This window comes from Astatotilapia calliptera, chromosome 17, assembly GCF_900246225.1.
Source record: "Astatotilapia calliptera chromosome 17, fAstCal1.2, whole genome shotgun sequence".
Taxonomy (NCBI): domain Eukaryota; kingdom Metazoa; phylum Chordata; class Actinopteri; order Cichliformes; family Cichlidae; genus Astatotilapia; species Astatotilapia calliptera.
The window spans coordinates 38,607,877-38,630,078 of NC_039318.1; the positions used below are offsets into that span (position 1 = coordinate 38,607,877).

Sequence of the window (22,202 nt, forward strand, 5' to 3'; positions counted from 1 at the left end):
ATGGTGCATTAGCGCCACCAACTGATGTGGAGTGTCGATTCTGGTATCTGCCAAAGGGGGCTACTTTGATGAGTCAAAAGCTTAGAAGATATTTTGGTCCATAAGTTGATTTCATGATTTCTTTTTTTTTTTTTGCGTGTTTGTACCATGCTTTCATTTCAGAGGGCAATGAGACATTAAACTGCATAATTTTCTGCATAATTTTCAATAAAAAACTTCTAAAACGTTTGCAGTTAAATTAAATGCTATGAGACAGATACAAATATTTGATGGAACTTTGCGAGCCTGGTTCATCTTCTTGATTAATAGAAATGACGCCTGCTTCGACTGATCCTGATTATTTATAAGGTCGAACATCTAACCTGCCAACGGTGCCGCGTAGTGGACGGCAGTCTGCACGGAGACGGTTTTTCGGTGAACTTCGGCTTAAATTGTCCACAGTCGAAAGATGCCGAGCTCGAGCGAAACTGTCCGGAACATCCGGCTGTAGCTTCTCAACATAAACAGCAATGGCGGAGGCAGCAGCAGCGTCAACGGCGGCTTCAGCAGTAACAGGCGGTTGGACAAAACACGTAACCTGCAGGTAGGACAAGACAATAGAACTAGCACATTCAGACGGCGATCGCACACCGTGCCGTTTGACGCCAGAATAACGCTGCCAGGGCAGCTTATGAGTGATTGACGGGAATGTCTTTCAAGGGTCCGCTCAGCTGTTCGCGGAGCTAGCTGTAATGTTGTCATGTTCGCTGTGTTGTGGTCACACAGCAGCCTGCTGTGCTAGTTTAGCCGCCGTCCTGCTAGCTACGCTTTCGACAATCGGATCGGCAACGCTGAACTGTAAAGCTAGTGTCACACAGCAGCCCCTCGACGAAAGCTCTGAAGCTAGTCTCAGCTAGCAGTTCTCACTAGTTTCACATTAAAACCAACAAACTAATCTGCGTTTAAACCAGCGGCGTTAACTAGTTGTTGCCTTTCGGTGTCACATCATCTGCTAGGTTCACATCCGGACCAAGCTAGCGCCGCGGTCCCTTAAACATGACCGCGATGGCGTTATGAGTATGAAAGTACAAGATGACATCGACACGCATTTGATTCGCCTACATCCAAGTGACGGGCTGGCTGCTTTTTAACGCTGACATTGGGCTCTAAAAGGAAACACGCTGTTTCATGTGTTAAGTAAACTTTGATTTCCTTTTGTATTTCCAGATATTTCATGCACGGTCTGTGCAAAGAAGGGGAGAACTGTCGTTATTCCCATGACCTGACCAGCAGCAAACCTGCCAGCATGATTTGCAAATTCTTTCAGAAGGGAAACTGCGCGTTTGGGGACCGTTGCAGGTAAAGACTGAACTGACACCAGAGCAGGAATGTGCACCTGAGCGAAACCGAGCTTGCATGTTCGTGCTGCGACGCAGCGGCCCTGCAACGTGTTTTCAGCTGAGAGCTGAGCTGCTTTCTAAAAGTGGCAGCATAGCGGGTTTGCTAGCAGGGCTTCTCAGAAGTGTCCCCCTCAAGTAGATGTGACACCCGAGACTGCGCCTTAATGTCAACATGTTGTTGGTCTGTGTGTGTGGCAGCTTTATGTGGGTCAGAATCACACACGAGGACCTGCTGTTTTACTGCATGAACTCTTGTATTTAAAATGACTGCCTGGGTCGTGCTGTGTATTTTACACGGTGGGACTCTGCCTTCAGAGGCCCAGATTAGTAGGATGACAGTTTCAGAACATGCATGGACAAATCTAATTAAAATCTGACAGAGTATGACTTGTTTGGAGTTTATCTTGTAGAAGGACTTGTGGCGGTTCTGTTTTAATTTAAATGTTAGTGAATATTTTTTTATTTATACATAAGTACGTACAAGCATTCGATTATTTATATTGACCATTGAAGATGGTGAATTTTCCAATTCCCAGCGTTCTGATTGCTTTAGATTGAATAAGTTATTATTTATTGTTACTGCTGCAGAAAGAATGAAAGAGGTGAGCAGCTAAATATAAACAAAATGTACAACAATATGTTTCCAGGAACTTTCCTTCTGTTCTTCTCAGTTTTAATGAAAATACAGTTGTACAGATCAAAACCTTTGTTAACAAGATGAAGATTGTTTCAGCCCTGCTTTGTTTTAGTACACAGCATGTTTGTATTATATTAATAAACAACAACATGTATACATACTAACGAGGCTCAAACATGCAGAGGTGTTTTTGAAAAGTGGATTAGGCTCCCAGCCGCCTCGTAGAGCCAGTGTCTGCTCCAGTTAGATCCTCTGAGCTGGTGAGTCAGTGTGAGGACCCCAGCAGCAGCAGGGGCACAGCGGTTTCACACATACTCGCATCTTTCTTTAATAGCATTTTTGCCTTTATGAAATCCTCAGGTTGCTATGTAGTACTGAGTTACTGTTGTGTGTGTTGTTGTTGTTGTTAAGTCACATTCATCCATACCTGTGATTGAGCTGCACCATGGAGGTGCTCTCGTTATTTTGGAGGCTCCACAGGCCTTCGCACCCTGCATTGAGAGTCCAGAGAAAGACTCTCGCTGTGGGGGTTTATTAAGGTTGAATTCCCTGGGCTCTATCTATTGTGATGCACTCTGTTTTGTTCTTTCACTGTGTCTGTCTCTCTGCTGCTTTCTCTTCTGCGGCCCCCAGGGCCAGACAGGGTGCACTGCAGCCTGCATGGCAATTGCATAATGCTCCATCTCTGTGTCTCTGTTTCTCTCTGTTGCTGGGTTCCCCAGGTTCACTGTGCTGCAGCTCCCTCCTCTCATTTCTTTATGCATTGCCTCAGCACAGCGCCCTCCCCTCCCCACTTATTCAACACTCCACAGTCTAGGAATAGTCTGGTTGTGCTCTGAGCTAGTCTAACAGAAAGGAGAAAAAACCATCAAGGGGAGAAAAAGATGCATAAAGTAACAAAAGCAGCAAATGTGCTGGTAATTAAGATTTACTCAGTAAATGACTAAAGAAAGCACCAGAAAAGCACGATGATGCCATGTTGAGCTCACATTGAGTCACGGTGCACGATTTGTACCTGATGCATGCAGTTGTTCAGAGATGGCACAGGTAGGACTGAGTTTATGCAATTCTGAACACAGGTAAAAGGAGAGCCACAGGGACGTTTTAACGCCAACAAATTATGGAATGGAAAGTGTGTGTGAGGCTTACAAATAGCCTTACCTGAAATTTGGCTGCTTTCGTTCAAAGTCATGTTTACCATGTGATCTCTGTCCCAGTTATAATGAAGCAATAATGTAATGAAGAGTTTTAGATCTCGCTGTAGAAGTCTCTCTCTGCTGCTCTTGCAAAGGCTAGATGATGTTACAGGGAGGCAAATCTTTGGGCGCACAGTAGAGTATACCTACTGTCTCTGTGCACGGAGCTCCAGCTGCACAGGAGAAAGGGCTCCACGGGCTTACATATGTCACCCAGTGCATAGCTGGCTGCTGGCTCCCTTTACTTAACCTCCTAAGACCTGAGCTCTTCCATGGCATACATTTTAAATTTCTCTTTGATATTTGGACATATTGGGACCCGATGAATGTAAAAACAAAGAATTAACAGATTTTTATTTATTTATTTTTTTAAACCTGATTTTTTTGTATCTAAGAAAAATGAGAGCCTCATATTCGTTTAAAACTTCGATAGAACAGTGGCAGTATGTAAGTGCATATCAGGCCCTTGCAGAGCAAAATTTAGTGTTTTGGTCTAGACAACACAAAATGTGATGTCCACATATGTGGACGCCAGGAGGTTAAAGAACCACAAAGCTCAGATTATCTCAAGAACATGAATAAAATCCTTCATGAGAGCTCTTATCCCTCAGCCATCACCATCCTGGATGCTGCTAAGTTAAAGACAATCATATCCAATTTAACCTTTTATGTACAGTGTTTACTCCGTTGGTGTTTGCATTAATGGGGACTAGTGCAAAATAGAATTGTGTGTGTTTGCCAGCCAGCTGCTGCCACTGCATCTAAGGAGGTAGAGCAGGTCATCTACTGATGGAAGGTTGGTGGTTCAATCCCTGGCTCCCCCAGTCTATATGCCAAATAGCCTTTGTTAGATATTAACCCCAAGTTGCTCTCCGTTGCCTCCATCAGAGTGTGAATGTTAGCTAGAAAGCACTTAAAGCATAGAAGAAAATGCTTGTGTGGGATGTTGTATGAAGCTCCTGGAGAGTAAAGTGCTGTACAAGAATCAGCCCGTTTAACTTTTTTCTTTTTGTTAACTTAATTTGACGCTCGTTTTTTGCACTGAGAGAATTCCCCCTGAGTTTGGTTCTTCAGTCTTTTACTGCTGCAACGACACTAAGAGTCTGATTCTGTGTTGCTGCCATCAAATTTAAACAATTATTACTGTTCATTGCTCAATTTAAAAATGTGATATTTCTTCTATATTCTATTGTGAAGAAAATATGATTTTGGGTGTCTAGGTTGACGGCATCCTAACATTGTTACTCCTGTTGATGGCTGATGGAGTAGCAGGCGGGCAGCAGCGTGAACAAGTTTCAGTGATTCTTCAGATAAGGGGCCAAACATGTCCGGCAGATAAAACCCAATTTTGTGGGTTTTCTGCAGACAGTCCCAGTTTGTCAAGTCTATTCTCCCACCACGTGTGACCAGGATGGGAGAATGAGATAAACTATACTGCCAAAAGGATTCACTTGTCTCCTTCACTGACATCCTGTTCTTAATCTATAGGCTTTAATGTCAGCCCTCCCTTTGCAACCATAACAGCAACAATTTTTGACTGTTCTCCAGAAGCGAGGTCAGACACCGATGTTTGACGAGAAGGCCTGGATCGCAGTCTGCGCTTTATAATTCATTGCAAAAGTGTTTTATCGGGTTGAGGTCAGGTTTCTGTGCAGGCCAGTCAAGTTCTTCTGCACCAAACTCGTTCATCCATGTCTTTATGGAGCGTTCTTCGTGCACAGTCATGTTGGAACATAAAGGGCTCATCTCCAAACTGTTCCTGCAAAGTTAGGAGCATGACATTGTCCAGAGTTCCTGTCACTAAGGGACCTTGAAAAACAACCCCTTACCATTCCTCACTGCGGAGAACACATCTCCACACGTGGAAGCACGTGTTTTACACCACTGCATTGCACTTGATGCTGTTGCTCGCCCTATCATGAAACTCTCTGCGCACGGTTCTTGGGTTAATCTGAAGACCATAAGAAGTTTGGAGGTCTGCAGTGACTGACTCAGCAGGAGGTTTGTGACCTCTGCACCCTATTTGCCCCAGCGTGCCCCGACGCTGCTTATTTATTTATTTATTTATTTATTTATTTATTTATTTATTTATTTATTCCCCTTTTAAATGTGGCCTACCACCAGGGCTAACGCTAGGAGGTTAATCTGTGGGTGGAACCTTATCAATAATTTCAAAAAAGGTTTAAATTAATGAAGTATTTATGTATTTCATTAATTAAATCAGCTGTTTACTTATTAGACAGTTTAATTGAACACTACACCGTCTGAGAAACCATGATGTGATCAGTAACAGTCTTTTCTTATTCTGTTCTGTTAGTATGAAGCACAGGCGTATGGATGAGTTTAGGGCTGGGCCATATCATCCCGTTCACGGTAATACCGGTGTAACGTTGGGCAACGACAAGAAAATGAAATATAACGATAGAATATGGGTAAAACGCGCATGTGCAGTGCCTTTGTTTTCATACGCACATGGCTGCGACGCAGAACGAGAAGAGCGAAAGCGGATCGTTGAATGAAACAGATGAACCTGAACTGGTTTGTAAAAATGCTGCAGCTTCACTGGTGTGGAACTGGTTTAGCTTTCGTCCCTCAGACACACAACAAAGCACTATTTTTGGTAGCGCATGCTAGCGGGCCGTCGTTATTACCGTGTTGTTTGGAAAATACGGCGCACTTAAAATCAATCCTTTGATTTGTCTGAAAGTCGACAGAGCTCCTTATAATCCCGTGTGCCTCATGTATGAACTCTGGTTGTGTTTACTGACCTCGAAACGATTTTATGTACACGGCATACATGCATATAATGCATGGCAGCCTCGTCGCGAGCTCCCCCAAGCAACAGCTGTTTTTTGTGTTTAATTTTACTTTTCCTTTATTTTTTCACGAGCAGCACTTGTCTCCTTGTGTACGACCGACAAACCTTACTGGACATAAAAGACGGACTTTCCAATCACTTTCCGGAGTTCAAGTTTTGCAACACGGACCCTCCGTTTGCAGACCCCCCCATTCATCTCACGTGAGACATCTTTGTTCTCTGGCCCTGGAGGCCGCAAACGCCGACGCAGAGGGAGAAGATCTGGCGTTCTGGTTCGACTGAGACGGCGCACTTACAGACCACCGTTACCCAGTTTATTACTGGCTAATATGCAGTCTCTGGAGAACAAGCTGTGCGAGCTTCGGGCACGGATCTCATTCCAGCGAGAGATGCGGGACTGCTGCGTGATCTGCCTCACAGAAACCTGGCTATCGGACAAAGTACCGGACTCCGCAATACAACTACCGGGGTTCTCCGTGCATCGCGCGGACAGGTCACAGGATCTTACTGGGAAAAGCAGAGGCGGTGGTGTGTGTTTCATGATCAACAACAGCTGGTGTGATTATGCGAACGTGCACCCGGTCAAATCCTTCTGCTCACCGGACCTGGAGTACCTGATGATTAAGTGCCGGCCATTCTGGCTACCGAGGGAATTTACAGCAGTGATTATTACGGCTGTTTACATTCCCCCACAAGCCGACACTGACCGAGCACTCAGGGAACTGTACAGCGCGATCAGCAGCGAGGAAACCGCACACCCAGAGGCAGCGTTTATCACAGCCGGAGACTTTAATAAGGGAAACCTGAAGAAAGTCTCACCCAAACTCCACCAACACATCCATTTTAACACCCGTGGAGATCGGCTACTTGACCACTGCTACACCTCTTTCCGGGATGCATACAAAGCCCTCCCTCGTGCCCCATTCGGCCAATCAGATCACTGCTCCATCCTGCTCCTGCCTGCCTACAGGCAGAAGCTGAAACAGGAAGCTCCAACCCGGAGGGCGGTGCACCGTTGGTCGGACCAGCCGGAGTCTGCGCTGCGGGACTGTTTTGATCACGCGGACTGGGAAATGTTTCACGTGGCTGCTAAAGACATCGACGAGTACACAGACTCAGTCTGTGGATTTATCAGGAAATGCGTGGAAGATGTCGTCCCAGCCAGAACAGTTAAATCCTTCCCAAATCAAAAACCCTGGATTAACGGAGATGTTCGCGCGGCACGGAACACCGCCTTTGCCTCCGCGAACACATCGGACTACAAACACGCACATTGCCAACTCCGGAAGACGATCAAAGCAGCCAAACGTGAGTACAGGGACAGGGTGGAGCAACAGTTTGACAACCCTCGGAGTATGTGGCAGGGACTAAACACGATCACAGACTTTAGAGGGAAAACCAGCACACCGCAGACCACGGCCTCTCTGTGTGAGGATCTAAACGTATTCTACGCTAGATTCGACACAGCAAACACCATGAGACCGGACAGTGTGCGCACCGCGGATGACGTCAGTGCGCACACTGTGTCTGAGGAGGATGTGCGGAAGTGCTTCAGGAAGGTGAACAGACGCAAAGCTACTGGTCCGGACGGGATTCCCGGCCGCGTCCTCAGGTCATGCGCGGCTCAGCTGGCTGGAGTGTTCACGCACATCTTCAACCTTTCCCTCTCTCTGTCTGTAGTCCCAGCCTGCTTCAAAATGGCCACCATCGTCCCTGTACCCAAATCCTCCACCATCTCCTCATTGAACGACTGGCGACCTGTAGCCCTGACCCCCATCGTAAGCAAATGCTTCGAGAAGCTGGTCAGGGACTTCATCCGCTCTGCACTACCCGACTCACTGGACCCTCTACAGTTTGCATACCGCCACAACAGGTCCACTGATGATGCCATAGCCCTGACACTACATACTGCCCTGTCACACCTGGAGAAGAGAGACACGTATGTGAGGATGCTGTTTGTAGATTACAGCTCAGCATTCAATACCATCGTTCCCTCGAAGCTGGACAGGAAACTGCAGGATCTAGGACTGAGCAGCTCCCTCTGCAGCTGGATCCTTAGCTTCCTGTCTGACAGACGCCAGGTGGTCAGACTGGGCAGCATCACCTCATCCCCCATCACACTGAACACTGGTGCTCCACAGGGGTGTGTACTGAGCCCTCTCCTGTACTCACTCTACACCTATGACTGCACAGCCACTAACAGCTCCAACATCATTGTGAAGTTTGCGGACGACACTACAGTGGTGGGTCTTATCACCAACGGTGATGAGACGGCTTACAGGGAGGAGGTCAGCGCCCTGACCCACTGGTGTCAAGACAACCATCCCACCCTCAACGTCGCAAAGACAAAGGAGTTGATAGTGGACTTCCGGAGGTGCAGAGAAGTACACACCCCCATCACCATCAACGGTGCTGCTGTGGAGAGAGTGAGCAGCTTCCGGTTCCTTGGTGTACATCTGGCTGAGGATCTTACGTGGTCAGTACACACAAACAAAACAGTGAAGAAGGCGCAGCAGCGCCTCTTCTTTCTCAGGAGACTGAAAAGATTCGGCATGAGCCCCCGCATCCTCAGGACCTTCTATCACTGTGCCATTGAGAGCATCCTCACTGGATGCATCACCACCTGGTATGGCAACAGCACCGCCTACAACTGCAAAGCTCTTCAGAGAGTAGTGCGGTGCTCTGAACGGATAATTGGAGGTGAGCTTCCCTCCCTCCAAGACATCTACAGGAAGCGCTGCCTGAGGAAAGCGGGGAGGATCATCAAGGACTCCAGTCACCCCAGCCATAAACTGTTCAGACTGCTTCCATCAGGAAGGAGGTTCTGCAGCATCCGGTCCCGTACCAGCAGACTGAGAGACAGCTTCTTCCATCAGGCCATCAGACTGCTGAACACGTCATAGACACCTCAGCTTCACTACTGGAACTTCAACATTATGCACTCCACACTGTATATAAATGCCACTGTTTTGCACATATTCAACTCTGTATATTTTATATATTTTATTAATTATTTACTCTATTTAATTTGTAAAATATGTGTGCACACACACACACACACACACGTAGAAAAACACATTTAGTATACACATCCAGTAATGCATATACTATTATATATTGTACATATATTTGTTAGTCTCAGATGTAGCCATTCTTATATTTTGCTTGTTTTACGTTATTGTATTTTGCACAACTCTGTTGCTTGTGAAGCTCGCACACAAGAATTTCACTCACATGTGCTGTACCAGTGTACCTGCACATGTGATGTGACAATAAAACTGATTTGATTTGCTGAGGATATGTCGGCCAATTTCTGTCAGCAAGGAATTTGCATTTGCACTGTTAATTTTTTACATAACTTTAATGCACTTAAACAGCTGCTTGTTTAAGTGAAAATACATTGTTTGTTTGTTTTTTTTGCACTAATAAAGTTCAAGAGTTGTAAAGTATTTTGTCTCGTGTCACTTATATCATCAGTTATATCGTTATCGCAAATTTTCAAATGTATATCGAGATAAATATTTTTGGTCGCCCTGCTCTAGATGAGTTTGTCCTGTAAAGAGGCTCATGCAGCTCTCAAATGGCTGAAGTCATGACAGAGAATCTTTATCAGCAGCAGCTGGGAACATCAAAGATAAGAGCGAGCCTCCCTCCAGAGCTTCTCCACTGCAATCGAGATTCCTGAACTTTGGAAACTTGTTGTTTTGGACTGAAAAAACTTTCGGACAGAAGCAGTTTTAGTTCCTGTTGGCACCTTTTTTATTCATATTACTAGCACTTTAATTTGTATAACTTGATATTTTTTTTATTCTGACTATCACATTAAGTAATATTTAAAATACATTCGGTTATTTTCAAATTGATGTTTCCTGGATGATTATCTAATTTGCTGTGGGACGAGAGGCTGATCCTCACAGGTGGGCGGAGCAGGTGAGGTACTGGATCCTAGAACAGCAGGTTTGTCCACAGGAAGCGGAGATGAGAGAGAATAAAATAATCATTGACTAATCAAAGACAAATCGGCAGATTAGTCGGCAACCAAAATCATTTTAGTTGTAGCCCTACTGACCACTTTGTGGCTGAGTTGCTGTCATTCCCAATCGCGTCCACGTGGTAATAATACCACTGTAGTAATGAGGAAACTTGCCGATTAGACTCTTGCACAGGTGACCTCCCATCACGGTACCATGCTAGAATTCACGGAGCTCCTGAAAGCGACCCGTTCTTTCACAGATGTCTGTGGAAGCAGTTTGCTGGCCTGGCTGCTTGATTTTATACACCTGTGACTCCAGTGATGGAACACCTGAATGTAATTATGTGAATGACTAAACCTGGTGTATTGTTATTAAGCTCCTCCACTTGGGGCAGCGACTCAGACTCAGAGTGGGTGCTCTACCCTTAGATGCATCAGAAACAAGTTGGAGTTTAGTCTTGTCCTACTACGAGGAGCCAGGACTGAACCAACCTTCTGATTAATGTAACAAGAAGCGATGTGTTGTTTGTTTACTGCTACACTGTAACAGTCCTGGTGTGACGTTGTCGTTCTTCAGGTTTGAACACTCTAAACCAGTAAAGAACGAGGAACTGCCAGCCTCCCAGACGCTGCCGCTCGCCTCCGTCTCGCTGCCCAGTCCAGCAGATCCTGAGCCCAGTGGGCCGACGCCTGGACCAGTGGTGCCTGACTGGGTCAATGCTGCAGAGTTTGTTCCAGGACAGCCCTACTGTGGACGTGGTGAGCAGTCAGGATTGATAACATCACGATGCCTACTAATGCTGATGCTTTTGCTGTTATGGGGGAAACAACTTAATTATGCACACATGCTGTCACATCGGTGTTTTGTTTTCCTGACATTTAAACCCAAATAATGTGTGCGGCGCCCAGCCTGCCAGCCCGCGAGGGTTGAGCTCCAGGAACAACTATGAACATGCAAAGAATGTGAAGCTCAAAATGCTCCACTTTAAGGATGCTGTGCTCCATCTGAAAACGCAGAGGAACTTCAGTTGTGTGTGTGTGTGTGTGTGTGTGTGTGTGTGTGTGTGTGTGTGTGTGTGTGTGTGTGTGTGTGTGTGTGTGCAGCTGAGCCAGCGACTGTGGAGAGCACAGTCCCTCTCATTGAGGAGCTTGACCGTGATCCTGCGCTGGACAACGAAGATTTGAGGAAGCAGCTCTGTCCGTATGCTGCTGTCGGAGAGTGCCGCTATGGAATCAACTGTGCTTATCTCCATGGCGATGTGTGTGACATGTGTGGCCTCCAGGTGCTCCACCCCTCTGACAACACTCAGCGCTCAGAGCATACCAAGGTAACCGTTACAGCACGGCCTGCTGGTGGTGCACAAATTCCATCACCGTCTTTCTGCAATCGTTTTATTGCACAAACTCGATGATGGAAACCATCATTGAGACGCACCTTACTTAAACCTTTAAGGCCATCGGAGCGTGCACGCCCCATTTTACGCAACGATTTTAAAATCCTGGTGGAATTGCAACCACATAGGCTGCTATTATTATTGTTATTATTATTATTGTTTTTGCATGTGAAACTGGAGCAGTTGTACTTGTGTAAGATGGATTCAGCTTGTCCCGGGTCGCAGTTTCCTTCCACAAACTGCTTTGCAAAAATCATGTAAAAAGCGCTGACAACAACAAAAACATTATAATCCAGAAACATCTGATCTGATCAGCTGTTCGTAGCACTTCCTACGTTAGAATAAATGTCAGCGCGAACTATCACACGTCTGCCCTTACCTGCAGAAACTGGAAGTGTCATTTTTCGTGGGAAACGTAGTTTTTTTTTTATGCTGATTTTGTTTTTTGGGTTTTTTTGTTTGTTTGTTTTCCTGCAGTTGATAAAAATTAGTGTATCCCAAAAATGAAACTATGAAGACACTCGCAATAAATTTCCTGCGCTTGGAAACTACTTTGTGCGACTTTTTTGCGTAACAGTCTTGAGGGACGTCCCTCCGACGTTTCTCTAACTAGAAATATGTGCAAAAAAAAGATTTTCCATTTTTTTGTAGTTTATTGCACTTTTTTTTTGCAATTTATGTCGTTACTATGGGCTTAATGCAAACATATTATTAAAATCTGGGACATAACGGTTGTATTGATGTACGGTAGCTTGAAATGCTCCCAAAAATGGCGGCATGTAAAAACATAGATAAGCTCTGGTTGTGGTGGGCTTCAAAGGGGACATTTCACTAACTGTAGGTGGGCGTATATGTATGTGAGCTTGTGTTTCCAGTTGGTCCCCTCCACATTCGTGCCCATGAGTGTGTGTAAATGCAGCCGTGGATTTCTTTTTAAGATTCTTCAACCCGTCCTCTGTGTTACTCCTGCCTGAATGCAGTCTGACAAAACACCGCCCAACTTACAAGAAGCTGATTAAAGCCAGAAATGTTCTGCATGCAGTGAAGGCCTCTGTGTTGATTCCTCAGCTTACTGAAGGTCATTCCCTGTTGTAGGCGTGCATTGAAGCCCATGAGAAAGACATGGAGATATCATTTGCCATCCAGCGCAGCAAGGACATGATGTGCGGCGTGTGCATGGAGGTGGTGTTTGAGAAGGTCAACCTTAGCGAGCGCCGCTTTGGCATCCTCTCCAACTGCAACCACTGCTACTGTCTGAAGTGCATTCGCAAGTGGAGGAGTGCCAAGCAGTTTGAGAGCAAAATCATCAAGTAAGTGCTTCAGTCTGTTGTGGACAAAGTGGAAGTGACATTGTGGGTGTGGAGTAAGAGTCTGCAGGACATCAGAGCTTGTTGTTTCACGGCTGGTCAGGGTGGACAGTTCCAGCCTTTGTAAAGGGTTCTTTAGGCGCTTTTCTCCTCTACCTGAGCGCTCAAAGCATTTATACAACTTGCCTCGTTCACTCATTCATACTAGCAAGGATGGGAGCGTGAGGATTTTTGACAGCAGCCAGGGATCAAACCGAGATGAGCTGCTCCACCTCCTGAGCTACAGCCAGCTCACACACCCGAGTGTCCACTCTTTAAAGGCTCTTTAAATATGTAGCTGCAGAAAGTGGAATGCAAAAATATCTATAGGCAAAACGATGCTTATAGAAAACATCAGGTTCATCGCAGATCTGTCAAGAAAACATCAGCTCGTTCAATGCGACACTAGCCGAGGTCTGTGGCTGCTAACCCTGCTCTCAGGGTGGAGCAGGTTGTCTGAACCAACAGGATGATGGTTTGATCCCCAGCTGTTCTAGTGTGAGTGCATGCTTGCTGTGCTTTATTCAGGTCCATTTTATTTATATAAATATTAATCACAACAATAGTCACTTAAAGCCATTTTATATTGTCAGACAATGAGACTGGGTCAAAACAAAAATAATCTTTCTTTTTCTTTTTTGGGGCAGGTCTTGTCCAGAGTGTCGAATCACATCCAATTTTGTCATCCCAAGTGAGTACTGGGTGGAAGATAAGGACGACAAGCAGAAACTCATCCAGAAATACAAAGACGGCATGGGGTAGGGTTTGCATGACACGCCCACACTCACTAAAGAGCATCGCTGCTGCAACGAGGCGTCGCACCATCTCATGTATACACAACATATTGTGTAGTGTGGGAAACGGTGACACAGAGTTGTTGTTCATCTTTAGTTTGACTAAACTAAACGAGAATGCAGTAGGAGCAGGACTGAAGCTGAAGCTTTAAGGCAGGTTTTATAACTCTGCAGCTGGCCGACGACAGCAAGTTATAAAACCTGCAGGAAGAAGAAGCAGATTTTTGAATAGGAAGCTGTGATCAGAGACACAGCAGTGGGATGGTGAGCGCACAGTGTGGGGAGTCGTGATCGGAAACTGAAACACACGAGGATTAGCTGTCCTAGTGTGAGCTGTCGAGACGGCATCTTTATTCTCTGGTTTCCTCTTTGCCTTCTCCAGAAGTAAACCATGCCGATACTTTGACGAGGGTCGTGGAACGTGCCCCTTTGGCTCAAACTGCTTCTACAAGCACGCCTTTCCTGACGGGCGGCTGGAGGAAGCTCAGCCTCAGCGAAGACAGACTGGATCCAACAGCAGGAACCGGGTAACTTTTTCTGAACTCTTTCATATCATAGCCGGACAGGAGAGTGTATTTATCTTCTGCTCTGGACACCCACTGCAAGGGAGTGGGGTGGGGGGGGGGGGGAGGTGGGGCACGAGCAGTAGGTGTGTTGTAGAGGGAACGCTACAACCACTGTGAAGGAAGGAAGGAAGGAAGGAAGGCAGGAAGGAAGGAAGGAAGGCAGGCAGGCGACGATGGTGCAGGAAACATTAGAAGCAGCCGTGAAATAAAAATAGGAAACCGTGGCTACACTGTGTCCACATGGTTAAAAGCACAAATGTGTTTCGTTTTAGTTTTCTTGCGGTTCCTTTCAGAACTCGAGGCGAACGCCGCTGTGGGACATCCTCGACGAGCGGGAAAGCACCGACTCCTTCGACAACGAGGACGAGGAGATGGTAACGTTCGAGCTGAGCGACATGCTCCTCATGCTGCTCGCCGCGGGAACCGACGACGAGGTGACTGATTCAGAGGACGAGTGGGACTTGTTTCATGAGGAGCTGGACGATTTCTATGAGATTTACCTATAGCAGCCCCGACCACCGGCGCCCTACATCCACCCCTCACCTCCCCGTATATACTAGACACTAGAATGGACTGTCTTGTGCGAGTGATGGACAGTAGCTTTCCCTCCACCCCTGTATTGTGGCAGTGCCTTTAAGCAGGCCATTAATAATGAACTTCTAAAATATTTAAAAAACAAAAAAAAGGAAAAACCAACAAGTCGGTGCACTCGTGCTAAACATTTTCTAGACATTTATTCTTGTGAGTCTTTCTCGTGTGGTTCATGTTAAAAGGAAACGATAAAAGAACTCGGTATAAAATTTAACAAAGCTTATAACTTTCTTCAAATAATAAAAATTGTCAAGTTTATTTGTGGGCGAGGGTTTGACTTCTTATCTAGCCAGGTGTTTGTACATAATCCTGAGACTTTACACTCGAGCTTACTCGGCACCATTTACTGTAATCGTGAGGCCGTGTTGTAAGATTTTATAGATGGTTTTTGAAGATCCCAATCTTTTTCTTTATGAACGCTGATGACAGCAAATATATTGTGCAGATGGTTAATAAATTAGCTGTAATGACGACATCTTCCACCGCCACATATTTCCTACAGTTCACGCCATTAAAGCATTTTATACCTCAACATAAACTGTAGAAAATCCAAACGATGGACTAAAGTGTCCTGATGCAGGACGGGCGTCTTTGTTACCGTCAGGCTTCACTTATTGAACAGCTCCAAAAACTCAGAGCAAACAAAGGAGTTTGTTGTTTGGAACAAATTAGGTCCACATTGTGACTGATGGCAGCTGAACAAAGGTTCTTCAGGAAACCCTCCTGAGGCTCCGTGTCGCCTGTTTCTCACCTGAGACGTTGAGCTCAGATCTCTCTGACACATCAGTGTGATTCTCACTGTTACAGCAGTACTACTGAACAAAACGCAAGTGTGTCGAAGCCACTAGTGGACAGAGTTCGTGAGCTGCTCAATAACCGAAGCGTCTGCTAACCCCGTGCACCCGACGGAGCGGTCTGTGGGTGATCACCTGTATTTGGACATGAGGAGAGTATTTGCCCCGTACGTGCCAGCTGCAGTATCGGTCAGATAAATGATGTAAGCATGGACACTTTTGAAAACTACCAGCCTCTAACCCCAACCCCGGGGCCTCGAGGTAGCGCAGAGCAAGCCCTCCCAGAACCAGCTCCAAAGTCACTGCTTGAGCTCAAACGGACTTCAGTAAGCCTTGAAGCTGAGACGCTGACCCACACTCCTGACAGCTGGTGCTGACTTGTTGAATGCCACTGGAATGCATATGTTTATACTGAAATGAGTGTTTTCAATGTTCCACAGCCATCCATCTTAACTTGACATTAAAGTTTAAAAATCTTCCTGCTGTGTCGACTTCGTTCATGGATCAGCTTTACTCTGATTCTGATTAGTAGCTGTTTTTAAGAACAAATTTCAGCCTTTGTCACTTTTGTGCGATATAAAACAACAACTCTCATTTAGCTTTACTTTAATGTGTTTTGGATAATTGTCCTCCAGCCTGTGCCTGACGTCTCTGCTTGCTGGAGTTCTTGAACAGCCTTCGGTGCAGAATTCCTTCAGTTGCGAGACATTTAAAAATGTTCTTGAAATTCTAATGAATATTTCCGATAAGATAAGATAACCTTTATTAGTTATAAAAAATTACGAGAAGAAAAGATAAGAAAGAAAGAAACTCAGAATGAGCAGAGCTGCTGTAACAGGCTGCCGCACACGGGGGGCGCCGGAAGCTGATGGCGCTAAATGTGTAAACCAGCTGCTGGTCAAACTCGTATGGCCCTTTTTGTGTGGAGATTCAAACTGGGGGTGTCCACAGACTTCTTTTCATGTGCTGTTGTAATGAATTTGTCCCAAATAACAGGCGGTTTACGGTTGTGTATCGATCGTTTCGTAACCTCCTTGCCACCCAAAGTCATACAAACCTTTATTTAGGAAAGCTTTTTTTTTATTTTTACTTTTTGGCTGGCTGACCAAAATTACAGCGCGCAGCATCGACTCATCCAAGAGGTCAGAAAAGTCCCCAGAACAACATCCACAGAACTGCCGGCCTCAGTTAAAGTCAGTGTTCACGGCTCCATCATAAGAAACTGGACAAAAGTGTCCTGCATGGCAGAGCCCCAAGATAAAAACCACTGCTGAGCAACAGGAACGTAAAGGTCATCCTGATGACCCCCGAGATGCTCTGTGGGCTGACAGACAACAGTTCAACTTTTTGGAAGGTGTGTCCTGTTACATCTGGCGTAAAAATAACATTTCAGCAAAGGAAGATCATGCCATGGATCAGCCAACATGCTGTTCTGTGGGAAATGGAGCCACGAATTGGTGCTGCAGAGAGTGGCACAACCAGTTAATAGGTTTAGGTTTTCCACACAGGGCCAGGTAGGTCTGGATTTATTTCCCCTTAATAAACACCTGAAAGAGGAATCAGACGAACGAACATTTGGTTGATTGAAGTCCAATCAACTTCATATTTGAACGGAAGAAAAAACTAAGCTGATGAAAATTTAAAGTGAAATCTAATATCAACAGTAAAAAAAAAAAAAAATCTGGGTTTTTTGCATCTTTACATGAATGTTTAGATCTGAATTTAACTCCGTTTGTTCACAATTTAATATATTTTGTATACAAGGAAGAGAGAAACCAAAGAACTGATCTGCTGTCAGGGATTCATCCACAGTGTCACAACCCCACCGTGAAGTGAAAGTGGAGAAACGCTGCTGGAGAGTCTTTTGAGGGTTTTATGAGATATACTGTTTATTCACAGGAGACCATAAACCAGTAAAGAAGAAAGAGCTGTGACACACGTCCTTCTTCATTAACATTTCGGCTCCTTTGCGCTTCTTTGGTTCGTCCTCTGCAGCTCGGATTAAAAGGTAAAATGTGATCATCTCGGTTAAAAGGAGGGAGGAGCGGACTGGGCCAGTGCCCTGTACTGTCTGTGGTCCTTTATGACAGCTCCCGTACGCCAGATGGCCAGTCCGGCCGTGATGGGCGGCTTGACACAGACCGTTGCTTTAGGAGGAACTCCAGTCCTGTTTGCTCGGAATATGTCTGTTTGTTAATGCTCCAAAATGTAGGTGTGATCTGAAATCCTCCTTTCGGATTAAAGAGGTCTCTGGTCTTTAAAAAGGACTCATTTTCAGTTTTGCTCTTACGCGCGTGCACCTGATGGAGAGGGGACTGGGCGAACATTGAAGCCTGATCTGACCCAACGGCAGCACATGATCTAAGAAACCGAAACTAACAGCAACTACACCGCAATCCAAGCCTTTTCAACAGCAAACCACTATTGTTACATTCTTAGACGTGAACATATGGGGCGCCGTTTGTAAAGTGAAACATGCTGAAATTAACGGCAACATTTTTCCACATTTAGCTCAAAACAAGTCATTTTTTACAACATTTAGTAAAATATTTGTAACTTTTCATATTTAAAACAGAATTTTAAATGTTAAATCTAAATGTTAAATATTCAATCTAAATGTTAAATGTTAAATCTAAATATTATATTTAAATCTAAATGTTAAATGTTAAATCTAAATATTATATTTAAATCTAAATCTAAATGTTAAATCTAAATGTTAAATGTTAAATCTAAATATTATATTTAAATCTAAATGTTAAATGTTAAATCTAAATATTATATTTAAATCTAAATGTTAAATCTAAATATTATATTTAAATGTTAAATCTAAATGTTAAATCTAAATATTTAGATTTAAATCTAAATGTTAAATGTTAAATCTAAATATTATATTTAAATCTAAATGTTAAATCTAAATATTATATTTAAATCTAAATGTTAAATGTTAAATCTAAATATTATATTTAAATCTAAATGTTAAATCTAAATATTATATTTAAATCTAAATGTTAAATCTAAATATTATATTTAAATCTAAATGTTAAATCTAAATATTATATTTAAATCTAAATGTTAAATCTAAATGCTAAATGTTAAATCTAAATATTTAGATTTAAATCTAAATGTTAAATGTTAAATCTAAATCTAAATGTTAAATCTAAATGTTAAATCTAAATATTTAGATTTAAATCTAAATGTTAAATGTTAAATCTAAATATTATATTTAAATCTAAATCTAAATGTTAAATCTAAATGTTTAGGCTAACATGCAAATTTATTGCACGGATCAGCGGAAATACCAAAATAAAAGCTTTCCGAAAACCTCCGGTGCAAAAGTGTGCCGGTAGTGGTCAGACACGTTCTCACTCCCAAAGCGTAATAATTTTCGCTAGGTGACAAATTGTCAACATTTTATGCTTTCGGGTACCCAACACGTTCCTAAATTACGGCATCGGAAAAAGGAGAGCACATGAGAACCGTTTGGACTCAATCTACACGTTCGTTCATTTTCTAAAGATCGATTTGGAAAACACTATTTTACGTCATTTAACTGCTAGTAAAGGTTAGGAATAAGGTTATAGTTAGATAAGGTTAGGTTTAGGGCTGGAACACATGGCTGGAACGTCTATTATGGCGGGACCGTCATTCCACTGGAATTCAGCCATAACCCGACCATGAGAAAGCACGTCCGGCGATTTAGCTGAAAACATCGGAAGATCCGTTTTGTCGGCCATCCAAAGGTTCAGCAGTAGTGCACTTTTAGTAGCTGCAGTCTCCACTTCACAATCGCTGCAGCACGCTCGTAGGCAAGAAGTGAAGCAGCACATGGCGGGGAGAAGTGAGGAGAACAGACACAATTTTGCACCAGAGGTTTTCGGGAAGCTTTTATTTTGGTATTTCCGTTGATCCGTACAATAAATTTGCATATTAGCCTAAACATTTAGGTTTACCATTTAACATTTAGATTTAAATATAATATTTAGATTTAATATTTAACATTTGATGAAAAGTTACAAATATTTTACTAAATGTTGTAAAAAATTACTCGAAAAAATATGTTTTTGTAAGGTATTGAGCTAAATGTGGAAAAATGTTGCCGTTAATTTCAGCATGTTTCACTTTACAAACGGCGCCCCATATGAACATGTGTGAGAAACGAATGGAAATGAGCGCAAAAGCAGAGGGAGGTGGAATCCGTTCCACTAGTCCGTGCCTTTCTTTGCGCCTGGCTGGTTCTCTCCACCTTTAAAGCAGCTAGAGGGAAGAAAACAGTCGAGAGGGAGGCGACAGCGCAAATACAATGGTCACTGAAACTGCAAAAGACAATCCGAAGGCCGATTATTTCCCACCCGAAGCGAGCGATTGCCCCAACTCTCCCATCTCATTTTCCTCCGAAGACGGCCAGCTAAGCAGGAGGCGCGACACCCAGACCACCAGCGGCAGCATCATCCCGGAGGACAGCGGCAGCATCCAGGCCCTGGTCACCTCATCCGCAGCCGCCGCCAGCATCATGACATCAGGGGAGTTCGTGCAGACCGCTCCCCTGCTGGCGCACAAATCCAAGAGGAGCATGCTGTACAAGGCGCTGTGCTTCCTCCTCCTCATCTTCCAGGGCGGCGTTCTGGATTTCTACCTCATCATCTTCACGGACCTGTACTGGTGCTCGTGGATAGCCACGGACCTCGTGGTGATTTCGGGCTGGGGGATTTTCTTCATGAAGAACGCGCGGAGTAAGAGGGAGCGGGCCTGCGGCTTTCACCAGAAAAGCTCCATTTTCGGCTGCAACCTCGGAGAGTTCACCTACGCCTACCTTGCATGGCTCATCTACGTCATCGCCTGCACCCCTAAGGTGGTGCTCATCCTGGAGACCTCCATCCTGGAGCTGATCACGTTAAAGGTCCCGTTCGGAGCGACCGGCTTCAAAATCGTCATGCTGCTGTCTGCGCCGCTGCTCTTCTGCCTCATCAACTCCATCATCGAGGACCTGAACGGTTCGACGCGGCACCACTCCCAGAGCTGCTTCATGGGCACCTGCCTGGACCTGCTGGACAGCTTCACGCTTGTGGAGATGCTGCTAAGGAACGAGATCCCCACGCTTTATCTTAAATACACCGTGATCTCGGTGTACTTTGTGGCCCTGGCCGTGCCGGTGGTCTGGCTGTACGAGCTCACGGCGTCCGAGCTGCGCTGCAGGTGGCTTTGGGCCCGTTTCTCCACGGGCCTGGTGGTTAATGCGCCCCTGCTGGTGGTCAGGTGTTTCCAGGTCTACATCTACAAGATGCCGGTGTCGGTGTTCATGTTCAAAAACATCTTCTTCTTGGCCTGTAAGCTGCTGGAGCTGCTGGAGCAGTGTGTGGCGTTCCGGGGGGTCCGCAGGCTGGCTGGCGGCAGCAACCCGGCCCAGTTCTCCCACTGCGTGTCCGAGAACGACATGTGTCCGCACGGGTATGTCAATACTCTGGCTGTGGCTCAGTCCTAGAGCCGTGGCGGCCGTCTCTGCCTGTGACGGCAGGACAGACATAGCTGGAACCTGGAAAATCCCAAATACCACCGAGTGTCCGCCTCGGGATGCTGGCTTTTGGATTCACGTCCACGCGATAAGCAAAGCAGGTATCAGGTATCAGACACGCAGGCAACAATAAAATAAGCAGTGCAGATGATGGCATTTAGCTGCTAAATAATAGACAAAAAACAAAACCAATTTTCTAATCAGACTGAAAAAACGAAATCTTATCTCCCGTGGTGAGCTCCTGTTGGGCCTCCCAGCTGCATCTCAACATAAAGTATTATTAAAGGGCCTTGAAGAGGCTCCCTCTCTGTGTTACCACTAACAGAGGTGTCATTCGTGGGAAGACAAGAAAATGTTCAGCATAAAATAAAAAAATGGGGTAAAGGCAGAAGTTCCATCAACTGGAGGCTGTGGAGGCCTAATGTGCTAATTCAGGTCTTTCTGTGTTAGTGGGCCCAAAGGCAGCTACGCAATGATCTCATTATTTCAGTGACTGTGATTTGAAATCTTTATTTCCAAAGCAGCTCCAGGGTCACCAAGCGCTGTCAGACTACAAGCCAGGCTCGACTCGCTAATTAAACCGCAGGGACCACATTTGGCCTTTGTTATCAATCGATGATGCTTACTACCAAACGACTTTGTGATTAATCACATGCAGAGCTGTGAAACAGTATCTGACCCTGATTTCTTTTTTGGTCGCTGTTCGCATGTTTGTCACTTCTCTGTTTCAGATCATCAGACTTTCTGATTCTAATATGATTTAAAAATAACCCGTCTGAATACAAAATGTACTTTTATATGAGGAATGATGATTTTATTTATTGTTGGAAAACGTTAAACCTACCTGGACCTGTGTGAAAAGGGGACTGCCCCCCTAAAGCTAATAACTGGTTGTGCCACTCTTGGCAGCAACAACTGAAATCAAGTGTTTGCAATAACTGCCAGTGAGTTTAACTTCTCTGTGGAGCAACTTTTCCATCAGGACTTACATCGGCCAGTCAAAAAATCTTCATGTTTTTTACCATTTAGAGGTGGACTTGCTGGTGTCCTGCTGCATAAAACCACTGTAGAGCTGAGCATTCCCGGGAAGGTTCACCACTGTGCCAGGTTTTCTTGGTGGACGGCGTTATGGTTTCCCAAAGCCTTTGACATTGTAACCCTGTCAAGCGTCCTTCTTTCACCTGTGTCCTGATGCTTTCCTTGTA

At 44.8% G+C, this 22,202-nt stretch overlaps 2 protein-coding genes across 2 annotated transcripts; both read left to right on the forward strand.

Moving 5' to 3' along the window:
- The first annotated feature begins 405 nt into the window (after positions 1 to 405).
- Positions 406 to 15,967, forward strand: mkrn1 (makorin, ring finger protein, 1). The gene is made up of 8 exons (XM_026147152.1): positions 406 to 583; positions 1,207 to 1,338; positions 10,581 to 10,762; positions 11,108 to 11,331; positions 12,493 to 12,707; positions 13,391 to 13,501; positions 13,920 to 14,064; positions 14,397 to 15,967. The coding sequence occupies exons 1-8, from the start codon at positions 510 to 512 to the stop codon at positions 14,607 to 14,609; spliced, it is 1,296 nt and encodes a 431-aa protein (XP_026002937.1). The 5' UTR covers positions 406 to 509; the 3' UTR covers positions 14,610 to 15,967.
- Positions 15,968 to 19,622: 3,655 nt separating this feature from the next.
- On the forward strand, positions 19,623 to 21,770 carry tmem121b (transmembrane protein 121B). The gene has a single exon (XM_026148144.1). It carries the CDS (start codon positions 19,789 to 19,791, stop codon positions 20,965 to 20,967), a length of 1,179 nt encoding a protein of 392 aa, XP_026003929.1. The 5' UTR covers positions 19,623 to 19,788; the 3' UTR covers positions 20,968 to 21,770.
- Positions 21,771 to 22,202: the final 432 nt, after the last annotated feature.

Excerpts from the sequence above, each read along its gene's own strand:
- tmem121b (XM_026148144.1), top strand. The coding sequence starts at position 19,789 with ATGGTCACTGAAACTGCAAAAGACAATCCGAAGGCCGATTATTTCCCA.
- mkrn1 (XM_026147152.1), top strand. The coding sequence starts at position 510 with ATGGCGGAGGCAGCAGCAGCGTCAACGGCGGCTTCAGCAGTAACAGGC. Across the intron at positions 10,763-11,107 it reads ACAGCCCTACTGTGGACGTG|CTGAGCCAGCGACTGTGGAG; the intron begins GTGAGCAGTCAG and ends GTGTGTGTGCAG. Across the intron at positions 11,332-12,492 it reads AGCGCTCAGAGCATACCAAG|GCGTGCATTGAAGCCCATGA; the intron begins GTAACCGTTACA and ends TCCCTGTTGTAG.